Consider the following 20,023-nt stretch of genomic DNA (forward strand, 5'->3'; position numbering starts at 1 on the left):
CCTCCCCCTTTCTCTTAAGTAGCCAGTTTGAACAAAGTTCTCTTCCTCTGCAATGAGGTAAAATGGTTGCATTCTCAAGGACACTGCAGGGGCACTAAGCAGATCATTACAGATTTGGGGATAAGTTTACCCTGAATATGTTGGTACCCCAGAAACTAGGATATAGCTATTTTCAGAGATTGCATTTCCCCCAGGTTTTCTTGAAAAACTCCTTTGAAAATTCTGGATTAATTGGTGTTTGCTAGTATTTTGTTGAGGCTATTGCAGCCCTTCACTGCAGGACTAAATCGTTATAAGAAGGTGTGAGGCAAAGTCAAACGTTTAGAAGTTTCCTTACTGAGTTCCACATACATACTTAGTAGTAAACCCCAGAAGTGAATCTGAGATGTATCTTAAAAAATAAAACTACCTGTGCAGAGGAGTTAATACAGCATGCTTGCTGTCTTTTTTTTTCTTCTTCAAAGATTTATTTTTATTTATTTATGCATACAAGAACTGGGGTGTAGGCCAGAGGCAAGGGAGAGGGTGTGTGTGTGAGGATTCACCAGAGACAGAGTGGGGAGCAGAACAGGCAAGAGACAAGGTCTGCTGCGCCATGTGGGTCAGCTCCCTGGCCGGGGATAGAACTCATGCTGCAGTGGCTGGTGATAGCTTGATAGTGCTGAGACTATTCTTCTGAAAGGTCTTCTATGGTTGGCCCTTGGCTGACATTTGGGAACTTGGGTTTTGGGTGTGTTCTCACCATTCCCCAGAATTTAAAAAAATGATTCATTAGGCCTAAATTGTGTGCAAATAATGCAATTTATGTTGAGCAACTGCTTTCTCTCTGGGATTCTAGAATTTTGGTACATGCCACAGGGTACCTCTATGATCAGCCCACAGTAAGCCTGGGGCACTGAGTCCCTAATAAACTTCCCGGCTTGGCAACATTTCACACACACTGACTCAAATTATCGCTGGGGAAATGAAGTGCATCTTATGTGACTATTGGGAGAGACCTTTGGAAGTATGTGCCTGGTTTCCCCTAGATTTAGTTTCATGTGCTTTTTTCCTTTGCTGATTTCACATTTTTTGCTGTACTATAGCTATGAGTAAGGCTGTATCACTGAATCCTATGAGTTCAGCTAGGTAATCACCAAACCGTGGAGTAGTCTTGGAGGTCCTCTCCCCGATGGTTGGGTCAGAACTGGGATTCAAAAGAACAACCTGATTCATTGAAATATGGTGAAAGCACTGTTTGGAAAAGAGTGTAAAGGGGCAGGGAATGATGAACCTTTGGTACCTGGGTAGATATGGAGTCACTCACCCACTGGATGACGTAGCTAATGAGCTGCTGTTTATCATGGGAGGAATTTTTAAATGTCAGATACAACTTCAGGAGAGTAGGCTTGCTGGATCCCCTGAAAGTTTTGGTTTTACTGATTAAAGTGAGACGAAAAAAGTATACCTTGCAATGCCTTTGGGTTTAGTCTCTCTTTCGGGTGGCAAGAGAAAGGGTCATAAGATTACTTAAGCTGAACTTTGGATGGGCCAAAAATGTTAAGCATGCATTGTCCTCTCCCATAAATGGGAGAAAAATAAGATAACTCACTTCTCAGGGCTGAAGCACAATTTTAGATAAATTAGAAGGGAAAAAAACATTCTAGTCATTTCTCCAGCTTCACTGTCATCATGTTTACTGCACACCTGAGTATTACCTCTCCCTCTACTTGCCTTGAATGCCAGCAGAATCTTCCTCCAGCAACTCAATATCATGTGAAACTTACTGCTAGGTGTTTGAGTAAATTTGCAATGAGAAAAACAGGGGGAAAAAAAAATAATGGTTTTGTTTTGTGGCTATCACATCTGGATAGTTGATAAAATTTAATATAAAACATTATATGCTTTTAATTTCATAAATGCTAGAGGAATCATTCCAACCAAGGAAAATGCTAAGAAAAAGTGTCAGCAGAACACAATTTCCTTGCTGGAGTGGGCTAGAAATTTAAACTCTTTGAGTACTGGAAACAGAGCAAGTCTTCACAGTAATGATTTTTGTTAATTGGAACCTCATGAAAAAGGGAGACAAAACGGAAAGGAGAAGCAATCTTGAGATATACCTTGAGAATTTTAAAATGCAGTTTTTAGTTTGCTAATGAGATCTTATAAAATCATATGTCTTTACAGGCTGATGATTGCCTAGTGTGATGTGCTTATGTTTGAGAAGTAAATTTAGTGTTATATCTATTGCTCAATAGAGGTTGGCATCACAATAGGGGCTGAAGTTGGCATGAGACTGTTTGAGATGATCTGGCAGAGAGGTTAGCCTAGGGGAGAGGACCACTGTGGATCCCAACCACTCAACTTGGGTGCCTACAGCACTACAAGAAGCTCAAACACCTGAAGACCTTTTGGTGCCCTCCTGCTCCAGTTCCTTTCTATCAACTACCCTTTACTGGCACCAGTGCCCCATCCATTCAAACAGGTGCAGAGGCATCAGTCTATGAAAAACAGATACCTTAAGATGAAAAAAAAAAACAAACAAAACAAAAACCCTAAGATTATACGCAGCTTCTTATAAAAGGTATAAAGTAAGTTTATCAATATAATAAAAGAAAATTCCCTATTATTATCTGAGAAACTAAAAATGAAGAGACAGAGAGCATATCATTGCTAGCACAAATAAACTCTAAGAGCAGTCTTCTTCAATCCAGTAGAAATGCAAACCACGCCTGACGAGGAATATACGGTAACAGTTATAACCATGTTTGCCAAATTAAAGAAAAGAATGATCAAAAACAGGAAGAGACTGTTACAAGTAGAACTAATGGAACTAAAAAATACTATAACCAAATTAAAAAATACAATACAGGGCCTCAACAGTAGACAAACACAAGTAATGGAGAGAATTAAAGGCTTGAAAGCACAGTGAAGGAGAACACACAAATAGAACAACAAAGAGAAAAAAGAATTAAAAAAATGAAAACAGAGCAAGAGCTCTTTGGGATAACCTAAAGGGAAATAATATTCATATCATGGGGGGTTCCAGAGAAGAGAAAGAGAAATGCACAGAAAATTTATTTAAAGAAATAATTGCTAAGAACCATGTCCTTCTAGGAAATGAACCAGATGTCCTGATCCCAGAGGCCCAAAGAGTGAAAATGGGACCCATTAGAATGAGCTTGAGATCACTGTCCAACATTCCACTAAAATAGTCCATCATACCATCACCTTAGCAGCACTTTCAAACAAAAATAAATACAAGTGACCTTAGAGCCAAAAACTCCATTTTACACCATTAAGTATAATATTGCCTATACATTTACGATATATGACCTTTATTATGTTGTAGTAGGTTCCTTCTATTCCAGTCTTGTTTAGATTTTTATTGTAAATAGGTGCTAAATCTTATCAAATGCTTTTCTGCATCTATTGCTATTTTCTCATGATTTTTTAGCTTTTCTTTTGTTGATATGATCTATTACATCAATTTAAGTATTAAACTCTCCTTGTATCCCTGGGCTAAATCACACATGATCATAATGTATAATCCTTGAAATGTATTGATGAATTCAACTTGCTAGTATTTTGTTTAAGGTTTTCAATATTCATCAGAGATACTGGTCTGTAGTTTCCTGGTGCTGTCTTTATCTGATTTGGGAGTTAGGTAATGTTCACATCATAAAGTATTTCCTCTTCTCAGATTTTTAGAAACAATTTCAGCAAGATGGGCATAACTACTGTGGGTACTTGATGACTTTATTCTGTACCTTTTCCTTGGAGGAAGGAACGGAGATTAAGTTTCTCATTCAACTGGACCTAGACATGGACAGTTTTGCATTTTCTTCTAATTATCATTCATTGGGACAGAGAAAAGAAAAATTAGTCTCAAAGATGACAACCAACAATGAAGACCTCAAATGAAAATTTTTTCCTTTTCCTATTTAAAAGTTACATATCCTTCCAAAGGAAAGGTCTAAATGAGATTAGGGGATGATTTAAAAAATATATAATAAAATTATGATAGCTATAAGGACACACTGATTTTGTAACAAAGAAGAAAAAACAAAATAAAACCCTAGCATCTAAGGAAGTACATGGGAGGTAGGAAATCATTATGATCTTTGCTTTTCAAAATTGTTCCTAGAGGGCCTCCCTGGTGGCGCAGGCAGTTGAGCGTCGCACTGCAGCGCAGGTTTGATCCTGGCCTGCTGGGGAGAATCCCACATGGTGCAGCAGACCTCTCCTGTCTCGCCCGCTGCTCCCCTCAGCAGTGTATTTCATCAGTCTGCCTGTTCTGTTCCCCACTCTGTCTCTGGTGAATCCTCTCACCCTCCTGCACATCTGGCCTGTACCCTGGTTCTTGTATAAATAAATGAATCTTTAAAAAAGAACCTGTTCCTGGAAATCCCCCCCTTTTCCTGAAGAAAAACTTTCTTCATGTTGACTTTCCAAGCTGCAAGTGCTTGTAAAAGTCCCCATGTTGACTTTCCAAGCTGCAAGTGCTTGTAATTTTTTAAAAAATTTTATATATTTTTTACATTGTTTTTCATTTTTGCACAATGTATGCATTTTCATCTTGGTTATAGTACACATTCAATTCCCACCACCCTGGTTTAGAAAACCTAAATAAGGGACCAGGAAAAACACTAATTATAATAAAGTAAAAATCAAAATCAACAAGCAACTATAAACAAGAGACACACTTGGGGGGTGGGGGGGGAAGATGGTAGTAGGATCAGAACAAGTGCTTGTAATTTTAACTGATGTCTGAGTCTACAATCAAACCTGACAGTAGTGACTATGAGACAGTAGAAGGGTGGTTTCAGTGCCTACACATGCTACAGAGAACACCTCCAGATGTCATCTACACTTGAGGCAGATGAATTGGTGACGGACAAGTAAGACTGAGAGGTCGTTCAACTAATGTTTGTCCTGCTTGGGGTACTCTAACAATTGCCAAGTTTGTTTCCAGGGGTACCATGTGTATCCTCTGGGATGTTTTCCTGATATCATGACACTGCATTATCCCCGGAAGGCATTCAGATCAGCTTCAGCTTAGAATTGTGCTGGCCCTGAACTGATATCTTGGGTCAGGGAAAAAAAAAGATTAATATAGAAACTTAAGAGGAAGCCACCTTGCTTTTTTTTAAATTTTTTTTAAAAAATTGAGGTAACACTGGTTTACAACACTATATATGATTCAGATATATGTTACCACACAACATCTATCACCAAGGCACCTGTAGCCTTCTGCCATTATCTATTATGCCCCCTCTACACTCTGTTCTTCCTACTCCACTTCCCACTCTGTTGGCCTCAATTTTAGTCAGACTTCTAGGGCTTGTTGTTAGTTTGGTTCTGTCTGACCATTTATTTGGTTTCTCTGTAGTCCACATATAAATGAAACTATCCAGTATTTGTCTTTCTTTTTTTTTTTTAAATTTTTTAAAGATTTATTTATTTATACAAGAACTGCGGTACAGCTCAGAGGTGCAGAAGGGTGACAGAACTCACCAGAGACAGAGTGGGGAGCAGAACAGGCAGACGGACCAAAGACACTGCTGAGGGACACTGCTGACGGGAGCAGCGGGCAAGACGGGAGAGATCTGCCGTGCCATGTGGGTTTCTCCTTGGCCAGCCGGGAATAGAACCCACGCTGCAAAGGCTGCAGACAACTTCACAGCGTGGCACTCAACCTGCTGTGCCAACGGGGAGGCCCTGCCTTTCTCTTTCTGACTTATTTCACTTAGCATTATCTTCTCCAGTTCTACCCATGTTGTCACAAATGGCAAAAGTTCAGCTGAGTAGTATTAGTTAGATCTTAATGGTTAATGGGAAGTCTAGGATCCCTCAAAACAATAACTAAAATAAATACCTCAGGCTGTTCTCATTATTTGTATAGGCTCCTCTGATAAAAACTTCTCTATAAAGATGCCTTGGTCAAGGGATTAGTGGGAGATCTGTAGAGAAAAGAGTTAACATATTGTGATCGGCCCTGGGCACTGAGCACCTAACGTGCATCCTTGTTTTGCAACATTTCCATGTATTGTCTTACATCATTGCTGGGGAAATTAAGCCCATCCTGGGTGACTCCAGTGGTAGAGAGCCTTGGCAAGCTTTGTCTGGTTTCCTTGGACTTCACTTCATGTGACTTTTTTTTTTTTTGCTGATTTTGTTTTGTATATATTTGCTGCTATAAGTCATAGCTATGAATATGTTCACTTCTTGAGTTCATCTAGGAAATCATTGAAACTGGAGGAGGTGTTGAGGATCCCAACATATAACATGAAAAAGATTTCTATTTAGGATAAGAAACACAGGTTTTGGAGTTCAAATTTCAGTTATCTCAGTTACTATGTATGTGACCCTAGAAACATAAAGACTTTTAGCCTCAGTTGTCTTTTTTTGGGGAGGAGGAGGAGCATTAAACCATTATTGGGGGAGGATTGAAGGGCTGTCTCCTGTCATGACTGCCAATGCTCAGAACACATTTTCCCTGCACTGAGGGGGCTGCAAGAAATAGTGTACTTTCTTCCAAGGAAGGGTCTGTTATAACATAAGTGACAAAGTGCAGGTCACCTTCTTATTAAGAAAGAGGAATGTGTCTAAAAACTTATTTTTTTAAGACTAGAGATAGGTCAAAAGCAGTGACTTGCTGGAGATGGATCAAAGAAACTCAGCATTACCAAATCAAACTGCATGGCCCTCTGCCGTTTACCAAGTGTTTTCATTATCACTTTTGATCTTATCATCGTAATATATCTGTGAGGACACATGGCACAATCTTCACTTGAAAGACTAACTGAAATATAGAAAAGAGAAATATACCAGTGTAACTTAGCAAACAGACAGAAGTGCCAGTATTAGAACAAAGGTCTGTCTTACTGCGAGTATTAAAGGGGACAAGAAAAGCTGTAGAATCATATATCAATACACTTAGTCCAGGCATTAGTTGACCTTACATATAAAAATCTTTCTAATTTTCCCTGCTTGGATGCATTTTTATCAATCTCATTTAAAGTACTGCAAAGGGGTCTTCCTGGTGGCACGGGAGTAAAATCTCCTGCTATCAAGCTGTCACCAGCCATTGTGGCCTGAGTTCAAGCCTTGAACCCTGGCCAGGTTGCTAATCCACATGGAATGGCAGATCTCTCCTGTCTCGCCCATTGCTCCCCTCAGCAGTGTATTTCAGTAAATCCACCTGTTCTGCTCCCCATTTTGTCTCTGGTGAATCTTCTCATCTCCCCCACACCTCTGACCTACACCCCAGTTCTTGTATGCATAAATAAATAAAAATAAATCTTTAAAAAAATAGAATACTGCAAAGTATTTAAGAAGCAACTCTATTATTCTTTTAAATCCTGCTATTTAGTTTCTTTTGGATGTTATAAATATTAAACAGTTTACCAAATGACTTCATTCTGCAAACTCAAGTGTTCTGTAATCAAAGTACTTAAAAGGAAAATTGCTCCATTGAAAAAAAAAAAAGCAATCAAGATGCTTGGGCAGCAATTCTGTGTGGTCATTAACTGAACATACACTCTCCAGCAAGTCACTTTACCTCCACTGCACGTTTGCTCCCCATCTGCTGAATGGCACTAACACCAACTTCTTACTATCTCCCAAAGTTGACAAGAAGGAGAGTGAGATAAACTCTGTGAATGTATTTTACACCTGAATGAGATCTCCTGGTTTCTTTCAGTCACAAAGTTTATTGTGGCTTGTGTGGAAGGGGAAGTAATGGGAGGGAACAAGAACTGAACAGGAAAAAGGAGATGGTGTGAGATTGTGAAGGTTTTTGTATGCATTAATAAGGGATGTTTACAGGACATCCCTTATTAATACAGAGAGGTTTACAGGACAAAATGATGGACACCAACTAGACATTAGTTGTATTCCATTCCACAGTCATAGTTCACTGAATGTTGATCATTTAGAGACACTGGAAAATCTCAAATAATTAGATATGGTACACGAAATACTTGAGGGGAATGGAGCAAGCTCAGTAGTGGAAACTTTAACATGTACCTTGCTGATTAGATACTTCATCTTGAAAACAAAGCTTTTAAGATATAGGTAGTTCACTGGCATTAAAGTTTTTCCTTCTCAAACCTTTGTACACTGTTGGTGGGAATGCAGACTGGTCTACCCCTATGGAAAATAGTATTGAGGTTACTCAAAAGATTAAAAATGGATCTACCATATGACCCAGCAATCCCACTCCTAGGTATCTACCCTAAGGATACAAAAACACTCACTGAAAGGGATATATGCACTTCTATGTTCACTGCAGCTCTTTTTACAACAGCCAAAGTTATGAAAAAAATCTTAGTGCTCAAAGACAGAAGAGTGGCTTAAGAAGATATGGTATGTGTACATACTGGAATACTACTCAGATATAAAAAAAGATAAATGCTTGCCATTTGAGACAACACGCATGGAATTAGAGGGGATTATGCAAGTGAAATAAGTCAGGAGGAGAAAGATGAATACCAGATGGTGTCACTTATATGTGGAATATAGAGAAACAAAACAAAGGGTCAGATAGAGCTAAACCAATTAACAAACCCAGAAATCTGACTGTAGAACTGAAGCTAACAGAGTGGGCTGGGGAAAGGAGAGAACTAAGTAGGGAGGGAGCACAGTGGACTATGGAGGAGGACCACAGATCTTTTGGTGGTGGGTGTGGTGTGGTAACAACACCTGAATGGGGAGATCCTATACCTCTAAATTATAAACAGTGTTGTAAACCAATGTTACCTTAATTAAAAAAAAAATAATGCTGAAATAGCTGCAATAAATGGAGAATAAAATTTTTTTGCTCTTTTGAAAAAATTTAACTCAGTCTGATATAAACTGAAACTCAATCACACTGCAATATTAGATCTATTAACATCAAAAGTTATTGAAGTACAGAATATTTTATAATATTGGTGCTTGGAATTGTAATTTATTGCATTTACTGGGTGGTCTGTAATGTTGTAGAACAATTCTATTGTTCTAAGGCTCTAATGTTAAAAGTGTAACTCTATAATCTATTAATAGATTTTTAAAAGGACTCGACCTTAAAAAGCAATGTCCATAAGAAAACTTGGGTTTTTGTGTCTGCTCTGCTACTGACTTGAGAAAAATGCACAATTTTATCATTCTTTGATTCTCCCATCTGTAAAATGAGAGTATTGACCTTGATGCCTCTGAGATCCTTTTCAAATAAGAGACTACAATTCCAATGATACAGTCTTAGATCTGGGTTAGAGCACTGGGGTATTTTTAACACAAACACTCATCAATTGCTCTAAATAAAGATTTACTGCTCCCATGCTTTCTTTAACTATAAGCCTTTTCTACCTCTCTGTCTCTCTGTTTAAGATAATTATAGCAGACACTGTTTATTATGTGGTAGATAGAAGTTTACATTCACTTATTCAATTTTTACCACCTTTTGGAGCTAGTTATTATTTTTAATTAATTTTTTTTATTGTTTTACACCATTGTTCATTTTTAAACAGTATTTGCTTCCCCCCACCCCCTCAGGTATAGTCCCCATAGAGTTACCTTCCCCAATGCACCCGTTCTCCGTCACCTCAGTCCCCTGTGCTCCTCCCTCCCTCCCTCTGGAGCTAGTTATTATTTCTCTTCCAATGGCAAAAAATTGAAGTTCAATAGGGTCAACAGGGTCTGCTAATGTCATACAGCAGATTTGTGATGGAGTGGAATTCAGATACAGTTCTAACTACTGCCAAAACTTTTTTTTTTTATTTTTTTTTTTTAAAGATTTATTTATTTATTTATTATTCATTTATTTATACAAGCACTGGGTACAGTCAGAAGCGCGGGAGGGTGAGAGAATTCACCAGAGCCAGAGTGGGGAGCAAAGCAGGCAGAAGGACGGAAGTACACTGCTGAGGGCCTGCAGCGGGCGGCAGGAGAGGTCTGCGCACCATGTGGGACCCTCCTCCGGTGGCCGGGGAGCAGCCGGGGGATCGAACCAGCGCTGCAGAGGCTGCGGGCAACTTCGCAACCCAGCGCTCAACCGCTGCGCCACCGGGGGAGGCCCACTACTGCCAAAACTTTTACTTTTAACTATGTTGTTCTGTTTTTACTCATCCAGCATCTCTTTGAAAGCTTAGGTCAGATCCACTTCCTTTGTAATGCCTTCCCTATGTCACTGCAGGCTGAAATTACTTATCTTTTCAGCTGTGAGTACAGTTTGCTTTAGATGTGTATTTTCACTAGAATGTGAATTCAAGGTCAGTAAAAATTTCTCCTTTTTCTGTACCACCAGTAACTGATAAGGAGGCTGGCAGAGTATTTGCTTAAAATGTTTTGTAGAATAAAAAAAAAAATGAATGAAATGCAAATTAAAGCATTTATATTTTCTTATGGTGGCAGATAGAATATCTTTGTTATAAATGAAGTCACACATCGTCCAGCAGTAGATTCTGAACAGAGACTTTAAATTCTATAAGGGCTAGAACTACGTCACTGTTTTTCAGCACATGTTTCTCAGTGAGAGCTTTGTGCTTAACATAATAAAAAATGAATGGGTGACAGGAATCGGTATACCCTAAATTTATAAGGTTCTTCCCCACAGTTCATTTAAACAAAGCTTTACTGAAGTTCTATTCTGTGAAAAGCCCTGGTAGGAGCTTCTTTAAATGCACTCTCCTGTTCCTTTAAACATTAGGGGGAGTTATAGTTAGGGAGGGAAAAATAATCTAGTAAGCGTAGCTATAAATAGTCATTACTTTAGAATTTAAAATGTCTAACTATAGTATTTATGAATGTATGTTTGTGTTTTCAGGGTTCACATCTGAGATCTGGAGGAAGAAATGTTCTCAGGGCATACAGGCCATCAGTTCTGGCGCTCACCTGCTAGTCTCTATTTCTCGTAGTATTCTCCAGACATTTTATAAATAGCAAGACTTTATAAAAAGCAAGACTTTCCAGTTGCAGGTAGAACTCCTGAGTGACATGAATTAGGCCAAAGAAGGGAAACGGAGGAGACAAGAAGGGGAAGGGTGGGACAAAAAGTTGAGGAGGGAAGAGCGGAAAGTAGTGGGGAGAGGATAAAAAGAGTAAAGTAGGATTGGGAAGAAGATGGGGGAAGGGGAAAGGAGGAGAGGAGAGGGGGGGAGAGGGTGGTGAGAGGATACTGACAACCTCACATTGAGTAACACAGGGCCATGGTAGGTCTAGAGGGAATCTGGAGTGCTGGCAGGGCTCTCTGACTCTGAGGCAGGATTATTATTGTGTGTGTGTGTGTGTGTGTGTGTGTGTGTGTGTGTCAGTGTCATTCCTCAGCTTTTAGTACTTGACTACCTGACTCCCAGTGCAATGCCCACATATGGCCAATGGGTCACCGTTGTTGACATAGCTCTAACATATCCAGGACGTAGGGCTTAGTGACCAAAGCTCTGGAAGTGAATACTACTTGGTTACCAGTGTGAGTAAAATGGAAAACAAAAAGACAAAATCAAATAACTCAAGGTTCCCAGCATCTTGACAATCAACTTTTCTGGGGAAGGCAGACTGTATGTGCTGCTGTTTTGGTTGTCTCACAGTGCTCAGTTCAGGAAATATACCCAGAAGACATTTAGTAAATAGTTGGACAGCTGGGAAATCTTAACACGAAGTATTGTTTTGGTTGGGGGGAGGGTGTGCAGAAGAACTAAATTTAACAGGTCCTCTGGTAAAAAACCAGTCTCTGCTTTGTGGAGAAAAGGCTGAAGACACAATAAGACTCCTAGAGTTAAGTCTTATGTTATTTGTTATTAAAGAGGCAAGGTCTTAAGATGTGCTTTTTAACAGTCTTTAGTTTGGCTGTAATTTAAGATGACTTTTACAAATTAGATCCTAATCCTTGCAGACACAGATGGCAGTTACAGAATAGCTTTGCAAAAACACTAGTCATTCGACTTGAAAGAGCATTCAGAGAACGATGAAGGGCCATTAACTCTCACCCACCCCTGGCTCTAGGAGGTCTACAAGTCCTGGGTGGGCTTTTTGGGTTTGGATCCAGGTCTGGAATCTGGGTGGGCCTAGGGCATCTGTTCTCATTTGGAAAACCCTTTCTAGTTCACACTGGAATCAGAGGTTTAGGATCAGACCTGAGAGGTCATTAACATTTGACAACAGTAACTGAGTATCTATGTGTGAGATGGGAACCCATGCTGGGAACTCTAGGGGATATAGACAGGAATGTGATAAAGACAGTCTCTATAAAAATTTATAGACTAGACAAGGGTTATGAAGCACATACAAACTGTAATACAAACTGCAATGGGCACATAGGTAAGGAGCTTGGTAGAAGGGGGGTGCTTCACAGAGATGACATCTGAGCAAGGCATTAAAAGGTGAGTTCAAATAGGTCAGGAAAAGTGAGGAAGGTGGATATTCAAGAAAAAGGGAACAGTACATAAAAGCACAGAGCCATGAGTCTTTAGTTAACAGTGAACAATCTCCTATCTTCTGGTAAGGGAAAGAAGTACTGAAGGGCAGGATTTAGGTGGTAAAGGTAGGTATGGACCAGATTATGAAGAATTTTTGAAAATATTCTAGGAGTGTTGTACTTATCCTAGGGCTGGAGGGAGTTACTAAAATTTTAAACAAGAAGGAGTATGATCATGGTGGGATTATAGAAAAATTACTTTGTGGCAGATAATTTCAGGTTGATCAAGGACCACAAAATGTACCTCTGTTGGTTACTGGGGAAATCTTAATTTCTCCTATAGATTGTAAACCCCTTTGTTTAGATTTTTTCTACTGGGGAAATGGGCCAAATTTGTTCTACATTGGCCTTGTGATGGTGGTAGAGGCAGGAACGGGGTCAGTAGTGAAATGGTCATTCTTCAGCAGTGTTAAAAAAAAGAGTGAGTGACCAAATTAAATAGAGTAGATTTTCTCAAAGATGAAGTGTTTGAACATTTAGGGTGAATCCATACGGACACTGAGTGCAGTCTGCATTGAAAAGGCTGAATGCTTGGGTCAGCAGAGCTCAAGGTCGGCAGGGAGCAGGCCCACAAACTCTGCATTTCACTTCACAGTTCACCTACTTCTTTACAGAAGAAACTTTCCATACACCATATATTTACTCAGTGGGAAGAGGTTGTTAATACTGATCATAAAACTCAGCTCCTTTTAAGAGATTGATCTCCTACCATGTCCCCAGTAATCAGGTTTCAAAATTTAAAAGAAAATAAAGTTTAATTTTATAAGCCAGGAAGGTCCTTAGACTACATCTCTTCCAGTACTTTGGAGTGACTTAAAAGCAAGGGTTGGAACCATGTTTTATAAATCTCTAAGGTGAGGTGTTCATTACAGAACATGAATAAGAGAACCCGGTTGATCCTGAACCCCTTGAGGGTAGCTCTTTTCTAAGCATTCACATATTTAGAGTTCAACTTTGGTGTCAGAATATAAGGTAGTTTCTTACCTGACCAAATGGTCCACAGAGCCTGTGCATGTATGTGTTCCCTTGTGTGTGTGTACACATATTCCACATGAATGAAGAGCTAGGAGCAGTACATGGGGGCAGTGAGAAAGGAGCCAATGGCAAGCACCTGGGGCATTGTGTCCTTGGCTTATTTCTAAGTGGTAGGAGCCTCATCATACCTAGGGAATTTGTGGTAAAGTGACAGAGCTAACCATATACCACTGGTTTCTATCTCTATCCTGCAAATCTGACAGCCAGTGTGAAGGAATTAGATGAACCTTAACCAAATTCTTGGTTTTGGTGCATCTGTCAAAGTCTAGGTTACTAGATCTCATATTACCAGATCATAATGGAGTCACAGAATATTAAGACTATTATGTTTCTTAGAAGTAAGTTGGTCCAAGTCGTATCCCATATAATATAGAACACCAGGGATGAATACTTCTCCATATGCATCCACTCTTGCTAAAAGGGGCCATTCAGTTGTCATTACCTCACAAGATAAGCTATTCCTTTCTTAGAAAATGGTTTCTCACACTGGATAAATGACTGCTGTAATTTTGAATTTACCAGCTCCAGTTTTGTCCTTGAAGTCTCAAAAAGTCAGATCCCTCTTTCACACGGTAGGCCTTCAAGTACCTAACGACAACAATCATGCCTCCTAAGGCTCTTCTTTCTCCAGAGGAAATGCCTGTCAAATGATGATTTCTACTTCTCTTACCTTCCTACCAGTTCTGCTCTGGATAGTCCTCCTGTTTCTTAAGGTTTCACAGTGGAGTCTAAGGACCATTTAAGAGGTAGTACTGAGTTGAACAGGACCATCAAGTTATATTATTATTGGGATTAGATTATACCTGTAAAAATGCAACTAGCTTTCTGTTGGCAACCACTACACATTACTAATGTATATTCAGCTTAATTAAACCACAATTTCTGCTAAAACATAGTTTATTCATTCCAAAAGCAAGCAATTGATTTTGCTAAACCAAATGCAGGAATCTCTATTTCTGCATAATTTCTCTAGGATCATTTTTGTCTATTTCAATATTTTTAAGGTCTTCCTGGCTCTTAATTTTCATAATCCATAAATCTGATAAAGTATTCATTTAAGTTGCTAGCAAGTATGGTGAGTAATAAAGGATTAAGTGCAGAGATTTTTGGTCCCCTCTAGGAAGATGGGAGTCACTTAGTCAATACTTTCTGGACATAACCATTTAATCAGCACTTTAACTATTTAATTGTAAATTCACATTTCTCCACTTTGCCCCAGTATTCTATAAGGAACTATCAAGTACCTTGCTGAAATATAGCTACATAGTGAATACAGGTTATCCTCCCTGACTTTTCAGGCTAGTAAGAATTATGAAATCACAAAATACTCTTGCTTTAGCATAATTCATTTTACTGAACCTATAATCATACCTCTGGTAACTGTTAAACACACACTTCTCAGATATACTCTGAATATACAGAGATGAGATCACAAAAAAGTCTGTATGATATTTGGTATAGGGGAAAGAGCTAGGAAGGAAGAAAGACCGAATATCTAATTTTTCACATAGGTTACTAGGCACATGGCTGCTGGCCTGGGAAGCCATACCTTCTCCAAAGACTGAGAAGAGAATGGTGTGCAGAACAGAAGGACTCCTGGGGGTTTGATTTTGTAGTAGGCTGTCCTATGGAACCTTTCTTGGACTACTTTATCCAGTACCAACGATGAGATACATCCCATCTGGACACACTTCTCAGACAGGCATGGGAACTTACATCTCTCCGAGGAAAGGTGCTCAGTAACTTGAACTCATCCCAGGGGAATCCTTTGGAAGCTACAAAATCAAAGACGATCTGGAGCTTATTGCTGGCCAGGAAACGTCTCTCGAGGAACTCGCCACTGGGGGTTCGGATCCGCAGTTTGCTCACAGGCTCAGCATTTTCTTCTTCTGGCTCTGGAGGCAGGGCTTGCTCTAAGGAGAGCCGGATGGCCTAAGGAGGGCAAAAAAACAGGTATTAAAATGTGTGATAGATGGGACTGTAGGAAGGGGGGGAGAGAGAGAAAGATTAGAAAAAAGCTACTATTTTTTAGAAACTCATCAAAAAGTTATTGTGCATCTATTAATCAAATCTTATGCTTGAAAAATAAAATCAGGTATTTTTCTTTCTCTATTTGACCAATAGACTGTTAATTAAAACAAATCTCACCTTGATGACAATAAATTATTAAATTACTAGGAAACTAAATTATTAACTCAATAGGTAACTATGTAGATAAGTAACTTAATTGCTTTTAACTAAAAGGCTCAGGTATTTTGATTAAGGAAACAGGTATCAAATAACCTCTCTGTGAATGAAGACATTAAAGACATTTACAACAGACAAACATATATAAATATACACGTGTAATTCAGTACATTTACATACAACATACATATTTTAATATATTCTCTATTTTATATATGTATAAGCATTATGTATGCATATATACACACATATATAAAATTGTAAGAGAAATAACATACATTTCCCAAGTGTGACTAAAAAATTTGTATAATAATGGATAATATTGACATCAAAATGGAATGGATTCTATTTGAAAAATTTTGTAGAGTGGTAATGGTTATATAGCATTGAGAATGAAATTAGTGTCACTGAATTGTACACTTAAAGGGTTGAAAAGACAAATTTCTGTTATGTGACAATAAAAAAAATGGAATAAAAAGAAGAAATGAAAATATGTTTAACAAATTCTAGCAAGATGGCAGCAGAGTAAAGCACATGGCACACCTCCTCCACATATTCACAACAAAATTACAACAAAACAAAGACAAACTCCCCTGAAGTTAAATGGATCACTATCACATACATTAATAGTTTTTTTTTTTTATAGAGGCATGTTTTTATTTATTTATTTATTATATTTGTTTGTTTTGTTTATACATGCACTGGGTACAGTCAGAAGCGCGGGAGGGTGAGAGAATTCACCAGAGCCAGAGCGGGGAGCAGAGCAGGCAGAAGGGCTGAAGTACACTGCTGAGGGGAGCAGCGGGTGGCAGGAGAGGTCTGCGCACCATGTGGGATCCTCCTCCGGTGGCCGGGGAGCAGCCAGGGATCGAACCGGCGCCGCAGAGGCCGCGGGCAGCTTCGCAACCCAGCGCTCAACTGCTGCGCCACCGGGGAGGCCCACTATCACATACATTAAGAACAACTGTATGGTTGCAGAAAGGGGTAGGAAAAGCTGTTAATTGACTGCGTTTGAATGCTATTGGGGCAGTACAACCCATTACAGAGAGGAGCAGCTGCTGTATGGAGCCCCTCTGATATTAACTCAAGAGAACACATCTACCTGGGGAACTTAAAAAACCCAAAACTATACTGGAGAAAGGGGTGTACAGAGTTGGTGCAGGACAGAGGGTATGCCACTGGAAAACTATGAGAGTTAGTGTATAGAATGATGGCTCAAGCCTGAGGCCCCAAACTAGAACACTGGGGCCTGAACAGGTAGGGAGAGCCAGGTCTGATCACCTTCTTCAGAGAGGGAGATATTGTTTGCAGTCTGTGGCTGTGATATGTGAAACACCTGCCTTACCCCAACCTAGGGTGAACCTAGAAAGCTGAAAGCTCTCACTGACAAGAGTTTGAGGCACCTGGATCTTAACAACAGGCAGGAAAGCCCCAGGGTAAGACTCCCTAATCGAAAAGCAAAGACAAACAATCCCCAGCTTGTGGACCTTCTCAATTATAGACCCCACCTAGAACAACATCTATTGTTCAAACACAGCCTAGAGGTTGAAGCTTGCATGAGATTGTTTGAGATATCTGGTGAAGAAGTTGGCCTAGAGGAGGTGATCAAGTGGATCCCCACTATACAACTAAAGTACTTGTTGCACTGTAAGGACCTTGAACACTTGGTGCTCACTGGAAGTGACCTTTCAGTGCCCTACTACCCTGGTTCCATCCTATCCGTTACCCATTACTGGCATCTATGACCCAACCATCTCAAAGGTGCAAAAGTGCTGGTCTGTGAAATAATAGAAACTTAAAGATACCGAGTAAAAAAACTAGAATGAATCCAAGCTTCTTTCAAGAAAGATATGAAGGCACTTTGTGGCTTTTATAAGAAAAGTAAATTTCCTATTACAACCCATAAAAATGAAAAATGAAGGAATAAACATATAACTGCTGGAGCAAATAAACTCTGAAAGCAGTCTCAATTCAGCAGAAATGCAAAACATGCCTGATGAGGAGTATAAGGTAACAGTTATAACCATGCTTGCTGAATTAAGAAAAACAATGATGAACAAAAACAGGAACACAATAACTTGAGAAAATATGAGACTGTTACAACTAGAACTAATGGACCTAAAATATACTATAACCAAATTAAAAATCACAATAGAGAACTTCAACAGTAGACAAATGCAAGTAATGGAAAGAATTAGCAAGCTTGAAAACACAGGGGGGTAGAACACACAAATAGAACAACAGAGAAAAAAGAATTAAAAAAATGAGAACAGAGTAAGAGTTCTTTGGGATAATGTAAAGAGAAACAATATCCATATGATGCAGGTTCAGAAGGAGAACAGAATGAAAAAGGCATATAAAATTTATTTAAAGAAATAATTGCTGAGGGCCTCCCCCATGGTGCAGTGGTTGAGCGCTGGGTTGCGAAGCTGCCCGCAGCCTCTGCAGCACTGGTTCGATCCCCGGCCGCTGGGCGAGGGTCCCACATGGCGCGCAGACCTCTCCTGCAGCCTGCTGCTCCCCTCAGCAGTGTATTTCATCAGTCTGCCTGTTCCCCACTCTGGTGAATTCTCTCACCTTCCTGCGCTTCTGACTGTACCCAGTGCTTGTATAAATAAACAAATAAAAAAAATTCTTATTAAAAAAAAGAAACAATTGCTGAGAACCATGTCAATTTGGGAAATAAACAAGATGTTCTGATCCAAAGAATCCCAAATAAGATAATACCAGACCAACATAATTCAAGACACGTTATAATGAAACTGTTGAAAAATCAATGACAAGGACAGAATATTAAAAGCATCAAGAGAAAGAAGAGCAACCTATAAGGCAACGACCATTAGAATGTTAGTGGACTTTTCAGTGGAAACTTTACAGGCAAGGAGGGAATGTCAGGAGACAGTTAAAGTATTCAAAAAAAGAGATTTCCAGCCTGGAATACTTCCATCATTCAATATAGAAGGAAGACCAAAGAATAAAGACAAATACAGTCTTGGAGTTAAGGGCTAGAAGACAACTCTATAGCAACTGGCAATCAAAATAAGTCAGGAATAGCTATACTTATCTCAAATAAAAGAGATTTTCAGCTTAAAAAGTTAGTAAGAAATAGAGATGGACATTAGTTATGAGTAAGGGCCTAATACAAGAAATAGTAATACTTATAAGTATATATGCACCAAATGATGGAGCACCAAGATGTATAAGGCAGTTATTGACAGGACTAAAGAGAGATATTCACAAGAACACAATAATACTAGGGGATTTTAATACTTCACTTACAAAAATGGACAGGACAACAAGTCAGAGAGTAAATAAGGAAATAGTCTTAAAAGAGTAAGACCAAATAGGCTTAACAGACATCTACAGAACACTCCACTAGAAACATCTGAAAATAATCAGATGAATCTCACTGCTAACCTTGAACATCAATATTGGATAAACTTCCACTCATACTATCCAAATAAGAAACATAAAAGTAACTGGTTTAACTTTCTATTTTCTGATTTTTGAGCTATATTTCTTATGTTTTCATTTCTGGGTATAATTTTCCCCATACAAAAATGAAAGTCTACAACTATCTTGCCAGTACGACCCCGAGCAACCATTAACTAAAGCTTATTATATGTCATACACCACACTAGGAATTTTATATACATCATGTATATAATTCCCATTGTTAATTAAACTCTTTTAGTAACACTGTCATATATTAATAACCAAAAGAAAGATGAACTGGTGTATATAAAACTTAAATTTCAACTATGTCTTTGATAGCATTTATTATACTGTACCATAGTTATGTGCTTAACGTCTGGCTTTCTTACTAGTTTGCAAGGTCTGTAAGCACTGGGAACATGTCTCACTTCATATTGTAAATCTAGAGCATTGAGCACAACATAGATATTAAATATGTATTTGATAAGAGAAGGAATAAACTAACATGTTATGAGAATGCATTTGATAAGCACATAGCAGATGCTCAACAAATGTTGAGAGAATCTGAATCTCATTTCTTCTAGGAACCAAAAACTGAACAACCTAAGTTTCCTTTCTCCCTCTAGCATCAATTCTTCAGATGAATTTTCCACATATATGTCTAGTAAGGGCTAATTAAGAGTTGTCTGCAGCGATATAATCTACTTTTGTGGATTAGTTACATATATTTTCTAAAAATACATATTTTTTTCCATTTTATTTTATGTAATTCTTACATCATTTTTCATTTTTGCACAATGTATGCATTTTCATTTTGGTTATATTCCCCAGAAAGTTCCCACCCCTCCTTAAAGATTTATTTCTTTATGCATATAAGAACTGGGATACAGGCTGGAGGTACAGGGGGTCAGTGAGAGGATTCACCAGAGACAG

General features: G+C 38.8%; 1 protein-coding gene across 1 annotated transcript in view; it reads right to left on the reverse strand.

The window, feature by feature from the left end:
* FAF1 (Fas associated factor 1) overlaps nucleotides 1–20,023 on the reverse strand; it is a 325,035-nt gene that overhangs the window by 19,058 nt on the left and 285,954 nt on the right. Inside the window, exon 18 of the mRNA XM_037499959.2 lies at nucleotides 15,185–15,400. Coding sequence (XP_037355856.1) covers nucleotides 15,185–15,400 — 216 coding nt within the window. The remainder of the gene's footprint in view (nucleotides 1–15,184; nucleotides 15,401–20,023) is intronic.

This window comes from Talpa occidentalis, unplaced genomic scaffold, assembly GCF_014898055.3.
Source record: "Talpa occidentalis isolate TD23 unplaced genomic scaffold, MPIMG_talOcc4v2.1 talOcc4.9, whole genome shotgun sequence".
Classification (NCBI taxonomy): domain Eukaryota; kingdom Metazoa; phylum Chordata; class Mammalia; order Eulipotyphla; family Talpidae; genus Talpa; species Talpa occidentalis.